This window comes from Eschscholzia californica, unplaced genomic scaffold (genome assembly GCF_041429995.1).
Source record: "Eschscholzia californica isolate CP2 unplaced genomic scaffold, dmEscCali1.0.p SCAF_1, whole genome shotgun sequence".
Classification (NCBI taxonomy): Eukaryota; Viridiplantae; Streptophyta; class Magnoliopsida; order Ranunculales; family Papaveraceae; genus Eschscholzia; species Eschscholzia californica.
This window is the reverse complement of record NW_028238198.1, coordinates 13,689,151-13,709,963: the sequence shown is the minus strand read 5'-3', so window position 1 is coordinate 13,709,963 and position 20,813 is coordinate 13,689,151. Positions and strand designations below refer to the sequence as shown.

At 36.2% G+C, this 20,813-nt stretch overlaps 1 protein-coding gene across 1 annotated transcript; it reads left to right on the top strand.

The window, feature by feature from the left end:
* The first annotated feature begins 11,560 nt into the window (after positions 1-11,560).
* On the top strand, positions 11,561-20,300 carry LOC147564316 (NADPH--cytochrome P450 reductase-like). The gene is made up of 18 exons (XM_086645001.1): positions 11,561-13,044; positions 13,146-13,205; positions 13,308-13,384; positions 13,482-13,539; positions 13,615-13,698; positions 13,792-13,828; positions 14,582-14,651; positions 14,733-14,927; positions 15,401-15,493; positions 15,630-15,858; positions 15,972-16,055; positions 16,145-16,296; positions 17,132-17,228; positions 17,864-18,013; positions 18,101-18,178; positions 18,270-18,392; positions 18,519-18,632; positions 19,820-20,300. Exons 1-18 carry the CDS (start codon positions 12,712-12,714, stop codon positions 19,898-19,900), a joined length of 2,115 nt encoding a protein of 704 aa, XP_086501127.1. The 5' UTR covers positions 11,561-12,711; the 3' UTR covers positions 19,901-20,300.
* The last annotated feature ends 513 nt before the right edge of the window (positions 20,301-20,813 follow it).

Below are 20,813 nucleotides of genomic sequence, written 5' to 3'. Positions count from 1 at the left end.
ATTCATTAACTGCTGTTAGAGATAGAGTTTCTGATAAAGAAATGATTCGAATCATATTATCTGGCTTAGGCAAAGAATTCAATCAGTTTATAATCACAATTAATAATAGAACAGATAATATTACACTTCCTGAGCTTAGATCTAAGCTTCTTCATCATGAACAATGGTTTTTGAGTCAAGATCAAGATGATCAACTTGCATATTATGTCAGAACTTCTCAAGGTAAGAAACCTAATTCATATTCAAACACAAATTCATATAGATCTGGTCCATCTGGATCGAAATTCAGTCATAATCAGTCTCCAAGACAATATTCAAACACAAATACTTCAAAATCAAATGATTCTCATATCAAAACACAAAATTCAGGATCAAATTCTAATCCAAATTCAAACACAACTTCAAATTCTAATACAAATGTATATTCAAACACAAATCGAAATTCAAGCACAAATTCATATTCTAACACAAATCCAAATCAGAATTTACATAATCAGAAGGCAGTTAATTTTGATTTTTCAAGTATTCCATGTGGAATCTGTCGAAAATGGGGTCATCAGGCTTATAAGTGTAGATTTCGATATGAAACTGATAAATATGCTCATCCTCAAGCATTTGCTGGCTTGCACATTTCAGAAGATACTAAGTTTGATGACAATAAGCAAGAAGAGTGTAATCTAGCTATTGTTGAAGAATGTTTTACTGCTTCTATTAAGAATGATTATACATCAGAAGGCACTTGGTTGGCTGATTCAGGAGCTTCTAGCCATATGACCAATGATGTTAAGGTACTAGCTTCATCTCAACCTTATTTAGGTTCTAAATCTGTTCTAGTAGGTAGTGGTCGATCTATTCCTATTTCTAGTTCAGGAGATGTACAGATTCAGACCAACTCTCATGAGTTCTGGCTGAAAAACACTTTAGTAGTACCAGAATTGAGAAAGAACCTTTTATCTGTCTCTAAGTTCACTAGAGATAATCAATGTTCAGTGGAGTTCTTTCCATGGGGATATGATGTCAAGGACCTAGCTACTCAGACAATCTTAACTGCTGGTCCTATGCTAAATGACCTATATCCTATAGAATTTGACACTATTATCTCTCATGAAGAGGCTTATGTGTCAAATGTCAATGGTTCTCTAAGTCTATGGCATAAGAGGCTTGGACATACTTCAAAAAGTGTTCTTGAATCCCTTAATAAGTCAGCTCTTATTAGTCTTGATTCTTCTGAGTCATTAGGAGTGTGTGAACCATGTCAATTGGGTAAGAGTAAATCTCAACCCTTTGAGCTCTCTTCAAGTATCACACCTTCTCCACTTCATATGATTCACTGTGACATTTGGGGACCTTCTCCTGTTACATCCATCTCAGGAGCAAGATATTATATACTGTTTGTGGATGATTATAGCAGATATTTTTGGATTTATCCTATGAAACTCAAGTCTGACAGTCTACATTGCTTTAAGCAATTCAAATTGACTTTTGAGAAGCTTCTCTCTGCTACTATTAAAGTATTTCAAACAGATGGGGCTCCTGAGCTCTCTAAAGGAGATTTTAAGAAGTTTTTGGATGCTAATGGAATCTCCTTGAGGTGTTCTTGTCCCTATACACCTCAGCAGAATGGGAGAGCTGAGAGAAAGAACAGGCAGATCACTGAGATGGGTAATACTTTGGCCTTTCAATCTCATGTGCCTAAAGAATATTGGTTTGAGTCTTTTGATACAGCTTCATACATTATCAACAGATTACCAACAAAAGTCTTAGATGGCAAATCCCCTTATGAAGTTCTATTTGGTCATACTTCTGATTTCTCTATGCTCAAAGTGTTTGGATGTGCTTGTTATCCACACTTAGGAGCTATTAGAACAGACAAATTGAGCCCAAAGTCTGTTAAGTGTGTATTTTTGGGATATAGCTCCATTTATAAGGGCTATAAGTGTTTGGATATGACTACAGGCAGGGTATATTTCTCAAGACATGTGGTCTTTAATGAGGATTTGTTTCCATTTGCTATTGAGCACAACTTAACCACATCACATGAAACTTCTACTCAAGTGGTACTTCCTATCATAACCACAGCTACTACATCTCAAAATCCAGAATTAGCATCATCTGGTCCTTCTATTTCTCCACAAATCTCTCAAAGAAATAGTGTTGCTTCTGTTCCTGCTTCAATTCCAGCAGTCTCATCTCAAGGTAATTTTTCAAATGATTCACATAACTCAAGTCATTTTGATGCTCCAGAGAGTAGTTCTAACTCTACTCTTGGACAAGCTATTCAGCCTACACATAATATGACCACTCGATCCAAAGTGGGAGTGCACAGACCAAAGTACTTGCCAGACTTTGTTTCTCATTTCACTGTGTGTCACCCATTACCTCAAGCATTTGTAAGTCTCCTAGACATACCCTCTGACCCTACTACCTATAAACAAGCTTCTAAAGATCCAGCTTGGTGTCAGGCTATGCAAGAGGAGTATGATGCTCTTCAAAAGAATGGAACATGGTCTTTAGTTCCTTCTACTCCATCAATGAATATTTTGGGCTGTAAATGGGTCTATAAGACCAAATTGAAATCAGATGGGAGTATAGATAGGTACAAAGCAAGATTAGTGGCTAAGGGGTTTCATCAACTTGATGGCTTAGATTATTCTGAGATTTTTAGTCCAGTGGTTAAGTCTTCTACTATTAGAGTGGTTCTAACATTGGCTGTTACAAACAAATGGCTGATTAAGCAGTTGGATGTATCCAATGCTTTTCTTCATGGAGTACTTGATGAGGATGTGTTCATGATGCAGCCACCTGGGTTTATTGATTCTGAGAATTCCTCTTTGGTTTGTCATCTTCACAAGTCCCTTTATGGCTTAAAACAAGCTCCTAGAGCTTGGTACACAAGATTCTCTGATTTCCTTCAACATTATGGGTTTAGTAGGAGTTCAACAGATCACTCCATGTTTGTGTACACCATGGGAGAAGATATCCTTGTTCTTCTGCTATATGTTGATGACATCATATTAACTGGTTCTTCTTCATCTGCTATTCAAGCTCTTATTGACACCTTGAGCATTGAATTTGCCATGAAGGACCTAGGTTCTCTTCATTACTTCTTAGGAATTGAGGTGAATTCTCTTCCTAACTCTGATCTTTTATTAACCCAGCAGAAGTATACTCTAGAATTACTTCAAAAGGCTGATCTTTTAGATTCCAAGCCTATTAGTACACCCATTCCATTTGGAAAAAGATTATCATCTCATGATGGAGTCTTGCTGTCTGATCCTACTCTTTATAGAAGTTTAGTGGGTGGATTACAATATCTCACTATGACTAGGCCTGATATATCATTTGGTGTTAACTATGTGGCTCAGTTTATGCATTCTCCAACTGATGCTCACTTACAATTAGTTAAGAGGATTTTGAGGTATCTCAAAGGCACTTTGGGTTCTGGAGTTCCAATTTGTGCAGGAGATATTTCATCACTCAAAGCTTATAGTGATTCAGATTGGGCTGGGTGTCCAGACACCAGGAGATCAACTTCAGGATATTGTGTATTCCTTGGCTCTACTTTAATAGCTTGGTCTTCTAAGAAGCAGCCTACAGTGGCCAGGTCGAGTACAGAGGCAGAATACAAGGCTTTGGCATTTGCTTCCTCTGAACTTCTTTGGATTTCATATGTTCTTCATGATTTGGGTGTTTCTCTCTCTGGTTCTTTTGAGCTCTTCTGTGATAATATAGGAGCTAAACATCTTGCTTTGAATCCTGTTTTTCATGCTCGTACGAAGCATGTGGAGATTGACTACCATTTTGTAAGAGAGTTGGTAGCTTCTGGGGTTCTTAAACTTGAATATGTCTCATCTTCTATGCAGCTGGCTGATGTGTTTACAAAGGGATTGTCCAATCCTTTGTTTATCTCTCTTCTGAAGTCCTTGATGGTTTTTGAATCTTCTTCAATCTGATTTCTCACGGATTCATCAGCTTGAGGGGGAGTGTAAGAGAGTGTATATCAAGTGTATGAATAAAACTAAAGAGAAAGTGTGAGGTAGTGCTTATATAGTTTTGGTGAGTTGGTTAGGTTGTTGGGTTGTTATACAACCGACTTTCTCTCTCTATAACTGTGTATATAAGTGAGTGTCTTAGCTCATAATTGCTTAATGGAAATCACTCTTTCTCCTCAATTCTCTCTTCCTGTTTCTCTCTCTATGTATCTAATACGAAATATTACAATCTATCTTGCTAGATTAGGTAAATGCGGCAAGAACCCCTAGCAATCAATATGGATGAGCATTAATCAAGTGCCATGCCAACCATTTATTCTTCAACCTTGAACCCTTCATTTTTCCTCATAGGTTTCTTTATCCTTCTCTCTTTCTAATTCGGCCGAAATAAATAGAAAAGAAATAACAAGAAGGAAGGAAGAGTGAAAACACAATATTGCTTTAAAAGCCATAATAATTAAACATAGTTATATTGTGCCCCAAATTATAACTTCAAAGCCAAAAACATTAAACATAAAGACGTGTGTAATGTTGGCACATGCATTTCAGAAAAATAATTATTGACAGTGAAATAATGAGACAACAAATAGAGGTTCAAACCTGAAGTTTGTTAAATTTGATGTCTGATCTCGAAATTAGACAAATTAGGGAGTTTAAAGTGAAATTTTAAATCTCAACTCTCATAGATACTGGCACCCATGCAAATAAAAGAAATTTTAAATCTCAAACCACGTGAAGAATTGAGTTAATTCCTATTTGGCCCCCTACTTTGTGACCAGCTTCAAATATGACCCTCAAATTTCTGTAAATTCAAATATGACCTCCTATTTTCATACAAATGGCATAACTACCCCTCCCATTAATGTATTATCAAAATAAAATATAAAAGAAAACCTAAATTCCACCTCACTTCCCTCTCCACCACTCATCTATCTCAGCGTCACCTTTCTCTCTCTCTCTCTCCACCTCACCAGTCTCTTCTCCGATGAAGGTCGCCGACCGAGAAATTTTCCGGTTGGCGACCGTCAAACTAAAAAAAAAAAATTCTCTCATCTTTCTCTCTAAAAACTCCGGCGAAGGGAAACCCCCTTCGCCGGAGTTTTTAGAGAGAGAGAGATGAGAGAAAAAAAAATTAGTTTGAAAGAAATTTTCCAACCGGCGACCTTCATCGGAGAAGAGACTGGTGAGGTGGAGAGAGAGAGAGAGGTGAGTTGGAGAGAGAGAGAGGTGACATGGAGAGAGATGAGTGGTGGAGAGGGAAGTGAGATGGAATTTAAGTTTTTTTTATTTTATTTTGAAAATACATTAATAGGAGGGGTAGTTATGACATTTGTATGAAGATAGGGGGTCATATTTGAATTTACAGAAATTTGAGGGCCATATTTGAAGTTGGTCACAAAGTAGGGGCCAAATAAAAATTAACTCTAAAGAATTTAAAGTCACACACTAAAAATTATGAGGCTCGAGTGGTGAGACCTACTCCATAATTAACAATGACATAATAAATCTAATTACGATCGTGTACTCTTAAATTAGAACAAGTATTGTCTTTCTTTTACTCAAGCAAACTGCTTGATCAGTAGTTTTTACAAAAAATAAATTAGCCAGAGAGGCAGAGACCTCTATTTAAAACGATAATTTTAATTATGAATGCATACTCTTAAATTAGAATGTGTATTGTCTTGTACTATTGGTCTTTGTCTAATTTTAGTATCCAACACTCTTTTATATATTTATAATGCTAATTAGTTGTCAACACTTAGTTGCCCAAGTGGTTAAAGTATTGACATATACTCCAAAGGTCCCTAGAGGTCCTGGATTCGATATCCGGAGGAGGTGGAATCTCTGGATTATCGATTTTAGGATTATTAGGGCATAAATAATGTAGATGGACTTTAGGCCATAGTTAGTTGGGCTTTAGGCCATAATTTAGTTGGGCTTTAGGCATGTTCTTGTTTAATCTGGCAGTTCCCGTGCTTATCACATCTTTGATGTATTTACGCCATTGTAACGACTATCGTACGTCAAAGTTAAATTTCAAAAAATTAAATTAAATTAAAAAATAATGTCAATTAGTTTGAAGTGTTGATGTTGATTTCTCAATAAGAAAGTTTAAAACGTGGAGTATTAAAAAGTAAGAAAACATTACTAATACAATCACGTAGATTTGAATAACTGACTTACACAAAATATCAAATTATTGGTAAACCTTACCTACCGGCTACGCCATACCTACCGTCCACTTTCTGGTTATCTTTTCACTTACAGAGATGATATAAAAATTAAAAACAATCAACACACAACTTCAAATGATATATTCGATATAACTGTCCATGCCCTACAGATACAAGTTACATCTAATACATTCTTATATCTTTTTACAGGAGAAATATGAACCAAATTTTGAAATTTTTTACAGACGCCCCATACCCTTTCCAAGACAAATTTAAAGAGGAGCTTATGAAGAAAGGAGGCGGCTAAAATACTTACGAGTGCGCCTATATAACTTTCCTCAAATCCCATTGTACAAAAATAAAAATAATATTTTATTAAATCCCACAAATGAAACAATGTACTCCATCCGTCTCATTTTGTTTCTAGTTTTGGAGAACTCAACTTATGAGGATATGTTATTTAATGTTAACAAATATAAAGACTTTTTTTAAATTACCCTAATTTAATATAGAGTATTTCATTAAACACAATATTGGTAGTAGTGTAGAACCAGTTACAACCTTTTAATTGCATTTTGAGTTTTGACTGAAAGGTAGTTTTGAAAGTTTCATCATGTTAAGAATTAAATGAAAGTAACAAAAAAAAAGTGAAGAAATATTGTAGGACATCCATAAAAAGAATAACAACCAAATAAAATGGGACAGAGAGAGTATAAGGTTTCATGCAAGACGTTTTAAATGAAAACGCTGGAATCAGACAAATTATTTGTTTGAACGTGAGCCAACTTCAACCTTATTATATATTGAGAGCATGAATGTTAAAAAATAAAATAAACAATTTCTCAAAAAAGAAAATAAATAAACAAGATGTCATAAACATGTGATAAGTCAAGAGTTAGAATGGGCTCCCATGTTCCATGACACACGTGCTTCACGTGTGTATCAATAATCCCGGAATAGAAGCTTTTTGGCCAATCAACCTCATGTGGACGCACGTCTAAAGCTGAAATGCCAATAAACGTGGGCTAAAACTATATGCACACAAACCAATTTAGCACAGGGTAGATAGATCTTTTGGGACCTAAATGACTTTCAGTTGATAGAATATCAATTTTTTTTTTTTGATGAAGATGATAGAATATCAATTTGAAGATTAGGAAGTTTTATTTGTGATTGAACTGTGACATCAATATATAAAGACATAGTAGTTCTCACATGACCTTATTGATTCAGACAAAACAGTTATTTTGCCACAAAATCACAAATAAGTTATTTATTTATTTGATCTAAGGTGTGATTTTTTATTTTAAAATAAGTCACGGACATCGCTAACTAGTTAAATACAAATTGACATGGAGTATTTAACTTGTTCTTATGATACGCTGAAAACAAGAATATGTGAAAAGAGGGATATACTTCAATGCGTCTTTCTGGATAAATTTACAGATTAACTTATAATTTTTTTTTCCAATTAAAAAAAAACAGTAAAACTAAAATTTAAAGATGAATCGGAGAAAGTTCAGTCGAATTGTCTCTTTACTTAAGACAATGAACGTGATGGTATTAATACTAAACTCACTCTGGTGTTTGTCTTTCAAGACATAGTAGTTGTACCTTTAAATTTGACGATTAAAAACTCTTCGAATTTATGAATGCGTATGAACTTCGAACAAGTAGTACGAACAACTAACGTGTTGGTATCATAGCATCCTAAATGCTTCTATAAATATGAATCTTAAATGAAAAACTTTGGCATCTTGTTTGCTAGATTCTCATTGTTTTTGGTATTGGCAACACTTCGGATGAGTGCGTATAGAAGTAAGGATGCTTCCAACAGTCAAGTTTTCTGGTGCGATCCGAACTATTAGATCTTAACGGATCTCTCTTGATCCAACACCCCGAATACCCACCATTAGGTCCTCAACGTATCTGTCCTTGGAGACACCCAACATCATGATCCTCGGATCACTTTGATCCCCTCCTCACATCTCAATCGCCATATTGGATCTCTGATCTTAAAAAAATTAAAGGATTCAACCGCTCCTCGCCTCTTCGAATATCACAATAATTTGTTTATAACTCATTCATTTGGAATCCAAGTTGGACCAACTATAAATGTTTGAGTTTTTAACTAAGCAAAATTGAATTTAGAATTAATTGTAAACTATAACTTAAAATTTGACAACAAGCATTGAAATATTTAGAATTAAAATGAGTGTCATAATCTAATAACGAGTATTATCTGTGGCCCAATCGCAAAATAACTTTAGAAAATATAGTATTTCTTAAAACATAAAATTGCTTGCAACTTTGACTCCTCTAACTTTTACCAATCGCAAATTAACCAATGTTTAGTCAAGTAAAAAAAAAAAAAAAAAAAAAACAGTAAACAATTGGTTGCTCTGTTGGTTGTTCATATACTCTAAAATTTTATTGGCCACAAATTTGATTACTTGAGGTGAAAATTCATCATTTATTGACTTGTGTTAAAAATATCAATAAATAAAAATATGAATAAAAGATGACTCTAAGAATTTTATCTGGCCTCCTGGGCTCAAGATTAATTTTATGATGACACTTATGGCGTCTATTAATTTTTTCTTTGTTGAAAGTGTCTATTAAATTCATAATATATTTTTTTTTGTCGCAATAATTTATAATACATTTTCATATTATACATTTATGATGTCTCTATATCATGTAATAAAATGTAAACAATCTTGTAATTTCATGTAAAAAAGACTATAAAGAAGATGTTAACTATGTCTAATAAGATATGACAAGTACACCATGCATACCTTAAATTTTGGGTTGATTTCGTTTTTGCCTGCAATTTTTGAGCAAGTCATCGTTTTAGCTCTGACAAGTTCGATTTGGTCTAAAAAAAGTTCTACTTTTTCTGAAACTACTCTCGGAGGCCAAAATAGAATTAATCCAAAAAATAAAATAAAAACATAAACTCCACCCCATCCCTCCCTCTCTCCTCCATTTCGTCACCTCTTTCCTCCACTTCATCCCTCTCGCCACCTCATCATCTTCTCTCATAAGGTCGTCCACCGATCAAAATTTTTCGGGGTCGACCAGCGACCTTCATACTTAAAAAAATAATAATTTTTCTTCTTTCTCTTCTTTAGTGTTCTCTCTCTCTCCTCTAGGGTTTTGGATTCCCAAACCCTAGATCTGGTTTGGGGAAAACCCAAACTAGGGTTGTTGAAGCTTCAGATCTGGTTTCGGTTTTGCCTAAACCAGATTTAGGGTTTGGGTTTCCCAAACTCTAGAGAAGAGAGATAAAAGAAGAAGATTTTTTTTTGAGTTTGAAGGTCGTTGTAGACGATAAAATGTCTACGGGTCAGAAAGTCCAACAGTCAACGGATTGACGGTCAGAAGTCTTGTCGAGTCGGATCGGATGCTTCGGGAACCGGCTACGCGTCGAAAAGAACCTGCACACAAAAATAGAGAAGAAATCGTGAAGCCTCTAGGACACCGGGATGGTGCCGGCCTTAGGGGGCTCCGACGGTCAAGTCAGATACTCGGTCAAATATAAATAAAAAAGTTAAAGTGGGCGATAGAAGGGTAACCGTCGTCGGAGTACTTAGGTGTTGCGGCTCGTAGAGTTGTCGGAACAGATCTCCACGGTAATGTTATACTTACTGTAATGAAGAGGGTAATGGTAACGGTATCGTGACGATAACCTGCTGATTGTAAGTGGGTTTGCGGTAAGCTGCTGGTCGTAAGTAGATCACGCGGTAAGATGGTGGTCGTATAAGAATGGTGTTGATATGGCGAACTCGGTATTGTTGGGTGAGAGAAGGGTTGGACCCGGGGGGTTATATGATGCGATAATGTGGTGGTCGTATGAGGATGTGTTGATACGACTAGCTAGTTACTGTCGAACGAGAAACTATCAAGCTCTTATTTCCCAACTTCTAAGACAATAAGTCAGAGACTTTGAGAGAGTGAGAAGCTCTTTGAGAAGCTTATCGGAGAGAATGTTAGAGAGAAGATGGATCAGACTACTGGGAGGTACGTTAAGGGATAGGGAATATGATGTATCGACCATCAGATGAGTGTTTCAATTTCTTGAGAGACGGTCAGGATGTTACCGCGTGTACGATAACCTACTGGCCGGTAACGTCCGTCTTTAAGTGGTAGATACAGAATATTTACCACCAGTGTGGTTACGGATTGGGCAATAACCCTCTGGCCGTAAGACAACTTAATACTGGCAGGTGGCTACCGCGTGACACGTGTCAGATATGTTTTAGTGCCAAGCGGGTATGGATTCGACGGCCATAGCAGCGACTTAGGCCATTATCAAGTCTTGTTATCGAGCCTCGCGGATTTTATCCTTACGAAGCGGTTGTTCTCTTATTCTATAAGCACTTCGTTGGGCGGATATTTGCCCATACAGTCACTAGCCGGTCGTCAAAAATTTTGGTCGACCGACCACCTTAAGGAAGAAGATAATGAGGCGAAGTTTATTTTGTTAAAAAAAAAATTCGAGTTAATTTCATTTTGACCCCGAAGAGTAGTTCCCGAAAAAGTCGAAAAAATTTTAGCCTCGAAGGCCAAATTGAAATGTTAGACACTTCTGAAAGCCAAAACGGTGATTTGGTCACAAATTGAAGACGAAAACAGAATTAACCTTTAAATTTATTCTCCTAAATTTCAACAGTGATGCAAACATGTTGGTTTATATAATGACTTTTTTTTTTTGTTGAAAAGTTTATATAATGACTTACACTTCGAGTAAGAAAACAAGATTATTATTTTATTAATTTTTGCCAGAAAACAGAAATAATTTGTCCCTTTCATTCTTCTGGGTCAAATTTTGAATTGGTCAAAATTTTCTATCCTTCACAAGATGAATTCAGGTTAAAATAAACAGAAAGATAAGTTCAACGAGGAGAAAGTAGTTCTAAAATTCATTCAAGGGATTTTAATAGGCTAATAGCCATTGCTGACATTTTTGAAGTCAATTAGTTCACAAATTTTCTTTAGTCTAAATTTTTCAAAATATTTTTTGTAATGAGTAAAAGGTCCAAATATAATTAATATATTCCCCCATATTACTCTATACAACTACAAACAAACAGAGAGAATAGTAATTGTTCATATTCTTTATTTTTCTTCATTTATCTTCATCTAAAACGAGTTTGGTCTTTATGTTATATCTTCCACTGATCATGACCGAAACGATCAGATTAGTTTTTAGAGTTTTTTGCTTCTCTAGAAATTTTGTGTTTTTGATAAGCATTACTTTTGTTAATGTATCCGTTTCATGACCCCTTTCTGTTTTTTTTTTCCGCCCGTTTGACTTTTTGGTGGGAGTTGGTTGTATTTGACATTTAGTCCTATCTTTTAATTTTTTTATCTCTCTCATTTCTATTAGCAGTTTATCTGTCGTTTGTTCTTCAGTTTCATCTCATTCTTAATCTTCTCACCCACCACCATCTCCACCAGAACCTCCACCATTGTAACCACCACTTCATCTCACCGCCACCACTACCATCATTTATCTTTTTTTGAAATCTCATGGGGTATTTGTTCGAACAAATCACTATCCCCATGGAATTTCTTTGATCTGTTCAAACGTAAACCTCATCAAGTCATTGGGTTTTTTCCGATATGTTTGAACTCAAACTCTGTGCGGTTTTGTCTGAAAAAACCCTTTGAGGTTTTTGTTTGAAGATATCCCCTAGGGTTTCAGGTCGAATAAATCTGAATTGAAACCTAATGGTGTTTATTTTAGTATATCTGAACTGACATCTCTTTGTTTTCTCGAACAAATCTATTTATTTCATTTGTTCGAGCAAAACCCCCATGAGATTTCAGAAAGAGACAGGAGAATGGATGACGATGATGATAATGAGGGTCGCGATGGTATCTGTGGAAGTCGTGATGAAATGAAGTGTTGGTTGTGGTAATAGTGGTGGGTGAGACGAAGAATAAAAAACAAAAGATTAAAATTATTAAGAGAAAGGAGTGAGAGAACTAATTTTTTTTATTACTGTAATAATAAAAGTCAATTACGTCTAACTCTGACCTAACGTCCGAACAGACGTAAAATTTCAAAAGCTAAAAGAGAATCATTCTGGTATTTCTCTTTGTTGAGAGGGTCACGTGGAAAACTAGTCATACTTTTGGGGACCAAACAAGAAATAACCCTAAACTCATGGAAGCAAAACTTAACTAGAAGAAGTAAAACCATAGTTAGTGTGGTAGGTGAATTAAACCAGTCTAGTTTGGAGAGCGTTGGTTGGGGTTGCTGGAACAAATAAAAACACCTTCCTTTCCTCCAACGCTCTTTCATCAGAGATTTTCCTCCACGACTCTGACTCTCATAACCACAGAAAGAACTAGAGAGAGAGAGAGAAATAAAAACAAAACACTCTTTCTCTCTCTAAAAAGTCATCATCTTCTTCTTCCAATCGCATTCGAGAAAATTCAATCATCTTCAACTTCAGGAAGAAGAATCATCAGAAACACTGAAGCTCATCATCATCCTTGAAACTTATCGTCTTTGTTTGACCTTTTGAAAAACTATGGAACAAACTGCGGTTAAAGTCTCTTTGTTTGATCTATTTTCTTCGATACTTAATGGAAAGTTGGATCCGTCGAACTTTTCTTCAGATTCAAGTGCTGCTATTTTGATTGAAAATCGTGAGATTTTAATGATCTTAACAACTGCTATTGCTGTTTTTATCGGTTGTGGTTTTCTCTACGTTTGGAGAAGATCTTCAAATAAGTCGAGTAAAATTGTTGAAACTCAGAAATTGATCGTTGAAAAGGAACCAGAACCTGAAGTTGATGATGGAAAGAAGAAGGTTACTATCTTCTTTGGTACTCAAACTGGTACAGCTGAAGGATTCGCAAAGGTAACATTTCTAAAACCTGATTTCACTTTATCAAAAAGTTGAACTACTTTTTTAATTGTTAAGATTGATTGATTTGAGAATTTGTTTTTGATGTGATTTAGGCACTTGCTGAAGAAGCAAAAGCAAGATATGAAAAAGCAATCTTTAAAGTGATTGATCTGGTAATTTTACATTTCTAGTTGAAAAATTGAAAATTTTAATTGTGTAATCGGTTGTTTAAGATAGGTAAAGTTAACAATCTTCATGGACTTGTTATGTTTTAGGATGATTACGGAGCAGATGATGATGAATTCGAAGAGAAATTGAAAAAGGAAACTATAGCTCTTTTCTTTTTGGCTACGTAAGTTACAATTTGGTTTTTTATGATTCTATTGATTAGATTTTGATTTTTCTTAGAGGAAAAGTTCCTAAATATTTGATTACTTCTGATTTTTTAGCTATGGAGATGGTGAACCTACAGATAATGCTGCAAGATTTTATAAATGGTTCACAGAGGTAAGGGTTTTGAGAATTTTCAGTTTTTGTTGAAAAGTTTCAAGGATAAATTCTGATTATATGGTAATATTTCAGGGTAAAGAGAGGGAAATGTGGCTCCAGAATCTTCAATTTGGTGTCTTCGGTCTAGGCAATAGACAGTATGAGCATTTCAATAAGGTCCCTTTCGATCACCATTTCAATTACTTACTTGCGTGATTTTAAAAACTTTAGTTTATTAATATTTGGGTTCTAATATTGTTCTAATAACAGGTGGCAAAGGAGGTGGACGAGATACTCACTGAACAGGGTAGGTTCCGCGACGATTTCGATGTTTGATCTTAATAGTTTGATGATTACTGTGAACTTAATGATCGGGTAATGGGTGGATAATTTTGTCCCGGTACTCCTTATATTGCTGTAGGTTCGCAATAATGTAAGTTATGGAAAAACCAGCTTTAACTCCTAATAAAACAATGTTATTGGTAAAGTAAGGAACTTACAGCCCCATACAACAGTCACACTTTTGTATTCAAATGTACCTATATACATTTTAATGGAGAAACTCACTTAACTATTATTTGACCAATTTTACCGAACATCTATAAACCAACACTTACCAATCACTGGAAATTGACTAGAACTGCTTGCATTCAGTTTACCAAGCTCTAATGACTTAGATGTAACACCACGTGGATCCTAGTTTAGTTAGTAGTTAATCGATCGGCTTCCAACTAAAGTTAAATGGTACAATGTTAGGTATTTGTATATGGTTCAGAAAATGCAGGTTTCCTTCTCTGAGATGTTGCATGAGTTCTTTTAGAAGAAATGCAACTAGGTTACGTGGTCCATTACTTCATGTATTATCCTTCGTTACTATTTGATGAACATTGGGTCAGACCCTTTAGATTGTACCTTCATTTTTGTTCTAGTGTGAATCTGGGAGACCAACACTGGGAACAACCATCTTGTCCTCTGTGCATGAACTTGTGGCTTTTGCTCTGCTTCTTACCTTTTTTCTTGGGTGAAATACTTAAGAGTGCTATTTTTTTAACTTTGATAGGTGGGAAGCGTATTGTTCCCGTGGGTCTAGGAGATGATGATCAATGCATAGAAGATGATTTCACTGCGTGGTATGAAGAACTCTACCTCTTTGATGTTTCAAGTTCGTTCATTCTTTAGTTCTAAATCTCTCATGTTTTATCTTGTTCCAGGCGGGAGTTGGTATGGCCTGAATTGGATCAGTTGCTCCTTGATGAAAGTGATAAAACATCTGTTTCTACTCCTTACACTGCCATCGTACCAGAATACAGGGTAGTATTCCATGATGCTACTGATGCATCACTACAAGACAAAAACTGGAGCAATGCAAATGGCTACACTGTTTACGACGTTCAACACCCATGCAGGTACTTGGATATCTTTTGTATTTTTCTAAGTTCTTATTTTAAGAAGGTAATCTTTGGTAAGAAGGGATATTTCAAACGAGTACTAGAGCAGAGCTAAGAAAACCATTTGGAGAAGCTGGTGCCTTCTGGTTTCCTACCAAGGGTACGTAGGGTAAAACTGTAGAATACATCACTCTTTCAAGTTGCTCAGCTCTTCAAAGTTCAACTTGCTCTCTTAATACCTTTAGATGGCTGTTTGACATTTGGATGGCTCTTTAATGTTAACAACTTAACAGTGGAGGTTGTCTATTTCATGCACCTTCTGTGTCACGTGTTTTCCTGGACAGCTTGAATATCTAGGACAAAAATTTAGTCAAGGATATCTTTCAAGTGCACTACTGATAGTTTTTACTTGCTAAAGTTTTATTTGAATTTCACTTTCTGATTTATTTATTCATTCTGTGAACTGACATCTATTTTGTTCCCTTATGAAGAGCCAATGTCGTTGTAAAGAAGGAGCTTCACACTCCAGTATCTGATCGTTCTTGTATTCATCTGGAATTTGACATTTCTGGCACTGGGCTCACGTAAGTTCCTTAAAAGAAAGTTCTGAGATGGTAATATGTAGTTATGTACATTTCCTTGCAGGTTTCTTAGCTCTTGCATAATTTCTGTAATCCTTCTATGAAGGGTTCTCAATTGGTGTTTTCCCTCTCTTTTCAGGTATGAAACAGGAGACCATGTCGGTGTTTACTCTGAGAATTGTGTTGAAGTTGTCGAGGAAGCAGAGAGGCTATTGGGTTACTCATCAGACACCGTTTTTTCAATCCATGTCGATAAAGAGGACGGCTCACCCATTAGTGGAAGCGCTCTAGCTCCTCCTTTTCCAACTCCCTGCACTCTAAGAACAGCACTAACACGATACGCTGATCTGTTGAATTCTCCCAAGAAGGTAGTTGTTGGTGTCAATCATTTAGTTTATGCTCTCTGATCACTTCTAGGTTTCGTGAAATTTGTTTAGATTAATTTAGATTTGTTAACCCAAATGAACAACTTGTTTTTCAGGCTGCTCTGCATGCTTTGGCTGCTTATGCATCCGATCCAAAGGAAGCGGAGCGACTAAGGTATCTTGCGTCTCCTGCTGGGAAGGTTAGCTATATTTCTGAACCTTGCAATCCAACTACTTCTTTGCTTAATTCTGCTTACTTATACAAGTGATGCCATCTTCTATCCTGCAGGACGAATACGCCCAGTGGATAGTAGCTAGTCAGAGAAGTCTGCTAGAGGTCATGGCTGAATTCCCATCAGCAAAGGCTCCAATTGGGGTTTTCTTTGCAGCAGTAGCTCCTCGCTTGCTGCCAAGATACTATTCTATTTCATCTTCCAATAGGTCAATATGATTTTTTTTGAATTCCTTCAGTTGTACTTACAAGGAGAGCCTGTGTCATATGCTTGTGGTTGTGAGTTACAGAAACAGAGAGAGACCAGTCTTACCAGTCTTAGCGCCCAACCTAAGAAATTCATTTGACTGCTGAAAATCACAGGACTTTAACTTTTATCACATTTATTAGGACTGTTAGTAGAAGAAAAGGTTGGGTCTGGACTTAGTCAAATATTTCGTCCAACTCACTTTTTATCATTAGAGGCAAGGGCAGTACTCGGATTTTCTCTTTTAACTATATAATTAGTTTGGAAGCTTTTGCAGCAAAATTATGGCGTATTTTATTCTGAGTTGCTAAAAGGGGGCCCTTTTGGTCGTTTCTGTTTTTCATCTTTACGTATCTCCAAGACATTTCTTCTTTCTGAGGGTTTCTCGCATTATATCATTTACATTTTTCCTAGTATACTTGTTCACTTTTTAAAAAATATATTAGGATTGTCAGTAAACAAATGAAATCTTTTCTTGGAAAAAGCCTAGCGGGTGTAAAGAAACTTATGTTAAGAGGCTAAATGAAACTAGATACTCTATAAGGTGATGAAAATAGCTAGAAAAGCAACAAGTATCAAAAGTTTAAAACATAAAAAGAACTAAAGCAGCCTCACTTAATCCTTGGGAACAATCTGCCAGAAACGTTGGAAGTTTAGAAGCCCTGGTCTGTGAAATTCCCTCTGTTTTGTTGTTTTGAGTCACTGAATGGGACCTCTCTGTCTCGTTCTACTCTATATCACTATCTCCGTTTTCCTGTAGTGATGAACTTAAGATCTCAAATTTTATATGGTTGCAGGATGGTACCATCTAGGATTCATGTCACATGTGCATTGGTGCATGAAAAAACACCGGCAGGTCGGGTTCACAAAGGAGTGTGTTCAACCTGGATGAAGGTACATATTTTGCTTGTTCTTTATGTTCACTTTATCTTTTTAAACTGCATTTGATGATTTATAATGATGGCCTATTTAAGGACCCAATTACCTTTTACTATTGAGGGTCATAGGGATTCCCCTTGAAGTCTCCTGGTGAAACTGTGCTAGTAAATAGTAAGCCTAGTATGCTTGAGGTGCCTATAAATATCCCTTGGGTTCTACGCGACTTATAAAATCCTCCATCTTTTCTTTAATGTTTTTTTTTCTCAGAAGAACAAGTAACCCTCGAATTGCCATTAGCATCCGAGATAGCTAAATTTCAAATCTGATTTCATCTTTCCGACAATATAGCGGATATATAGTGACCTCGTGCATTTCTTGAGGTGGTCAGTTAATTGAACTGTGTACTTATACAATTATGTTCTTTTTCTTTTCACAATTGTTAATCTACAAACATCTACCGTGCATTTCACAATTGTCCAGGTCTTAGTGTGCTGATATGTGGTTGAGTTTTCTTTTATTGTTTCTGAATTTTCCATTTTGGTTATTTTTCCCAAGGATGGTATGAAAACTTTTAGCACAAAGATGGCCTTTTAATACAAAGGTTTGTAATTAACCGTGTTTTACACCATCACTTCAATTTGTTTTTGCAGAATTCTGTGTCTTTGGAAGAAAACCATGATTGCAGCTGGGCACCAATCTTTGTCAGGCAATCCAACTTCAAACTTCCTGCTGATTCTACAGTACCAATTATAATGATTGGTCCTGGGACTGGATTAGCTCCCTTTAGGGGATTCATGCAGGTTTGTAACTCTTATCATCTGAACATCTTTTACATCAATACTCTGTCATAATCCACCAACTGAAGTAATCTTTATTTTGTATATCAGGAGCGATTAGCTCTGAAGAATTCTGGTGTAGAATTGGGACCCGCTATCCTCTTCTTTGGATGCAGAAACAGACAGATGGTAACTGCACATATCCTTCTGTTTTTTACTCTAATTGATGTTAAATCACCTCCTCCTTGATTGCCAAATTGAATTTATGGATTGTACACAGGATTACATATATGAAGAGGAGCTAAACAACTTTGTGAAAGAGGGAGCTATCTCCGAAGTTGTTGTTGCTTTCTCACGTGAGGGAGCTACCAAGGAATACGTACAACATAAAATGGCGGAGAAGGTAACAGACCAAGTTGAACAAAACCATCACAATTGATTCTCATCTTATTATGGTATCAAGTGGTTGTGTATAATAGATATTTAAATGTTTGAGATTTTAATCAAATATTGTTGGTATGTCAACCAGGCTTCCTACATCTGGGAAATGATCTCTCAAGGTGCTTATCTTTATGTATGTGGTGATGCCAAGGGCATGGCTAGAGACGTACATCGAACTCTCCACACCATTGCCCAGGAACAGGTATGATCAGATCTCCTAAGTTGTATTTTCAAATACTCGAATTTAGCATGAATCAGCGTGCTCGAAGCGTTTCTAGAGTGTCCAGATCAAGCTATTTTTTCATTTTAGCATGCCCATAAATCTGACTTGAATGATTTCCCAGTTTAACTTCACTAATATCCTAGTCTGAGTTATAAATCAATTATCAAGCAGAAGGGACCTTAAACTTATAAACGCAAACCAGTTATGCCAGTCGCAATTTCATATTTGTAGCCAAGTTGCAAATATTGTCGGGTTAACTAAAGGAAATGCATATTTAACTTTTCTGTGTTTTCCGACAAAGTTTCTACTGCGAGATATGGTGATTCTCGCTAATATATTTTATTTAAGTAACACCTTGAAACATCATGATGAAACTTGTGTCTCAATAGCAGCCACATTGTCCTTGATCTAGGCACCATCTAGACCCCTTCATTTTGGTTAAGTAGGTCTCCAAGAATCATGACGTAACCCTCAGTTTCCACATTGTCCTTCATTGCACCATCTGTACCCCTTCACACGATACATGTTTTTTCTTGGCATTGACCTAAGCGGATTTCTCTACCTACCTAACTAGCCTATGTGCCAACCACCCCAAGCTTACCAGAAAAGGTCAAACAAATGTATGAGTACCTTGCAACGTAGGCGTGGGAGATCCACATAAGCAACGTGGGATAATGCACCTGAGCTTTCTGGATCACATCATCCACTACCGCTTAAAGAGAGATTTGACTCTGAAACCATATAGATAAGTACCAGATAGATCTTCCCTGATTTAGGCACCACTCGAGGCCACTTAGCTCAGTTTCAACCTTTTTTTAGCGTAGGCGTAGCCGGACCATCCTAGTTTTTCACTTGACCTCTCCACCTGGCTACTTTTGGTGAAAGCTCATCCTAGGCTTCTCCGTCTGACTAGTTCAAGCGCCAAGTTTGCCCAAAATACCTAGCCATTATGTAAGAGAAGGTGCTATCTGAGGTCATCCTGAGCAAATGGTTGTAGACAGAACACAGATGAACCTTCCGGTTCACACAACTTTGCACTTTGTTTGTTATGTTGACCACCCCTATAAAATGGTTACAGTTTTTTAATTCTATGTTACAAGACAAACCTCCAAAAAAAAACTGGAAACTGTTTAACGATATATCACCCGGAACTATGGTTTTTCCAGGGATCTTTGGACAACTCGAAGACCGAAAGCTTGGTGAAGAATCTACAGATGGATGGAAGGTATCTACGTGATGTGTGGTGATTGATTTTTCAGCACGGTTACAATCTAGCTTCATCAAAGAACGCGCTTGAGAAGCATAAATTTTAGTTGCAGAGATGTTGATTTCAGAAGAAATGCTTTATATACTTGAGGTAGCGGACATTAATCCTTTTCTCTCTCTCTAAACTGTTAATCCTGTAAAAAAAGGGATTGCTGTTTGTGTTTGCTCGCAATCAATTAAGTTATATTCTTTGGTCTATGGCATTCGTTAGACAAATATATTAACGAGTTTGTCCGTTATATATGACATATGAAACAAAAGAACTTCTGTTTGGAGGAAGAAGCAAACATTAATATTTGTATTTGACATTATTCTAGTGTAGTATATTTGTTGTGTTTATCGAAAAATAAATGTTATATCCAATTTGATTGGTTCCAAAAATGATCTAGATTATTGTCATTTGTCATTCGTTCTCTCTCTCTCCCCCTCATCCTATTCTATGTTATATGATTCCTATAGAGTTTGATGAGTATGAGAATTAACAACGGGAGGTAAAAATAATCTAAATAGTTATTCGCAAAAAAAAGTTCCTATCGGTCGTATATCAGAAGATACTTCTGTAAGTTTTTCGATAGTGAAAGAAATTAGCTTGCTAACAAAGGTCTCTAAAGACAATTCCCCTAAAAATTATATTTTTTTGATAGAGTGAAATCTCTATCTTGTTTTCTTTAACCATTTGCAATTGCCTGATTTTCAATCTTGTAAAATGGAAATCTACTTTAGACCTACCTCCCTTCTGTTTTTGCTCAACCACTTAATAGCTTTTCATAAACATGGGTTGCCAAAGACATTTCTCTTTGGCTTTTAGGATACTTGGTTTTGGTTGAGTAATTTCAACCGTCCGTGGTTGTCTATTAAGGAAATCTCCTCTTTTAAAAAGTTTGCACTCTGCTC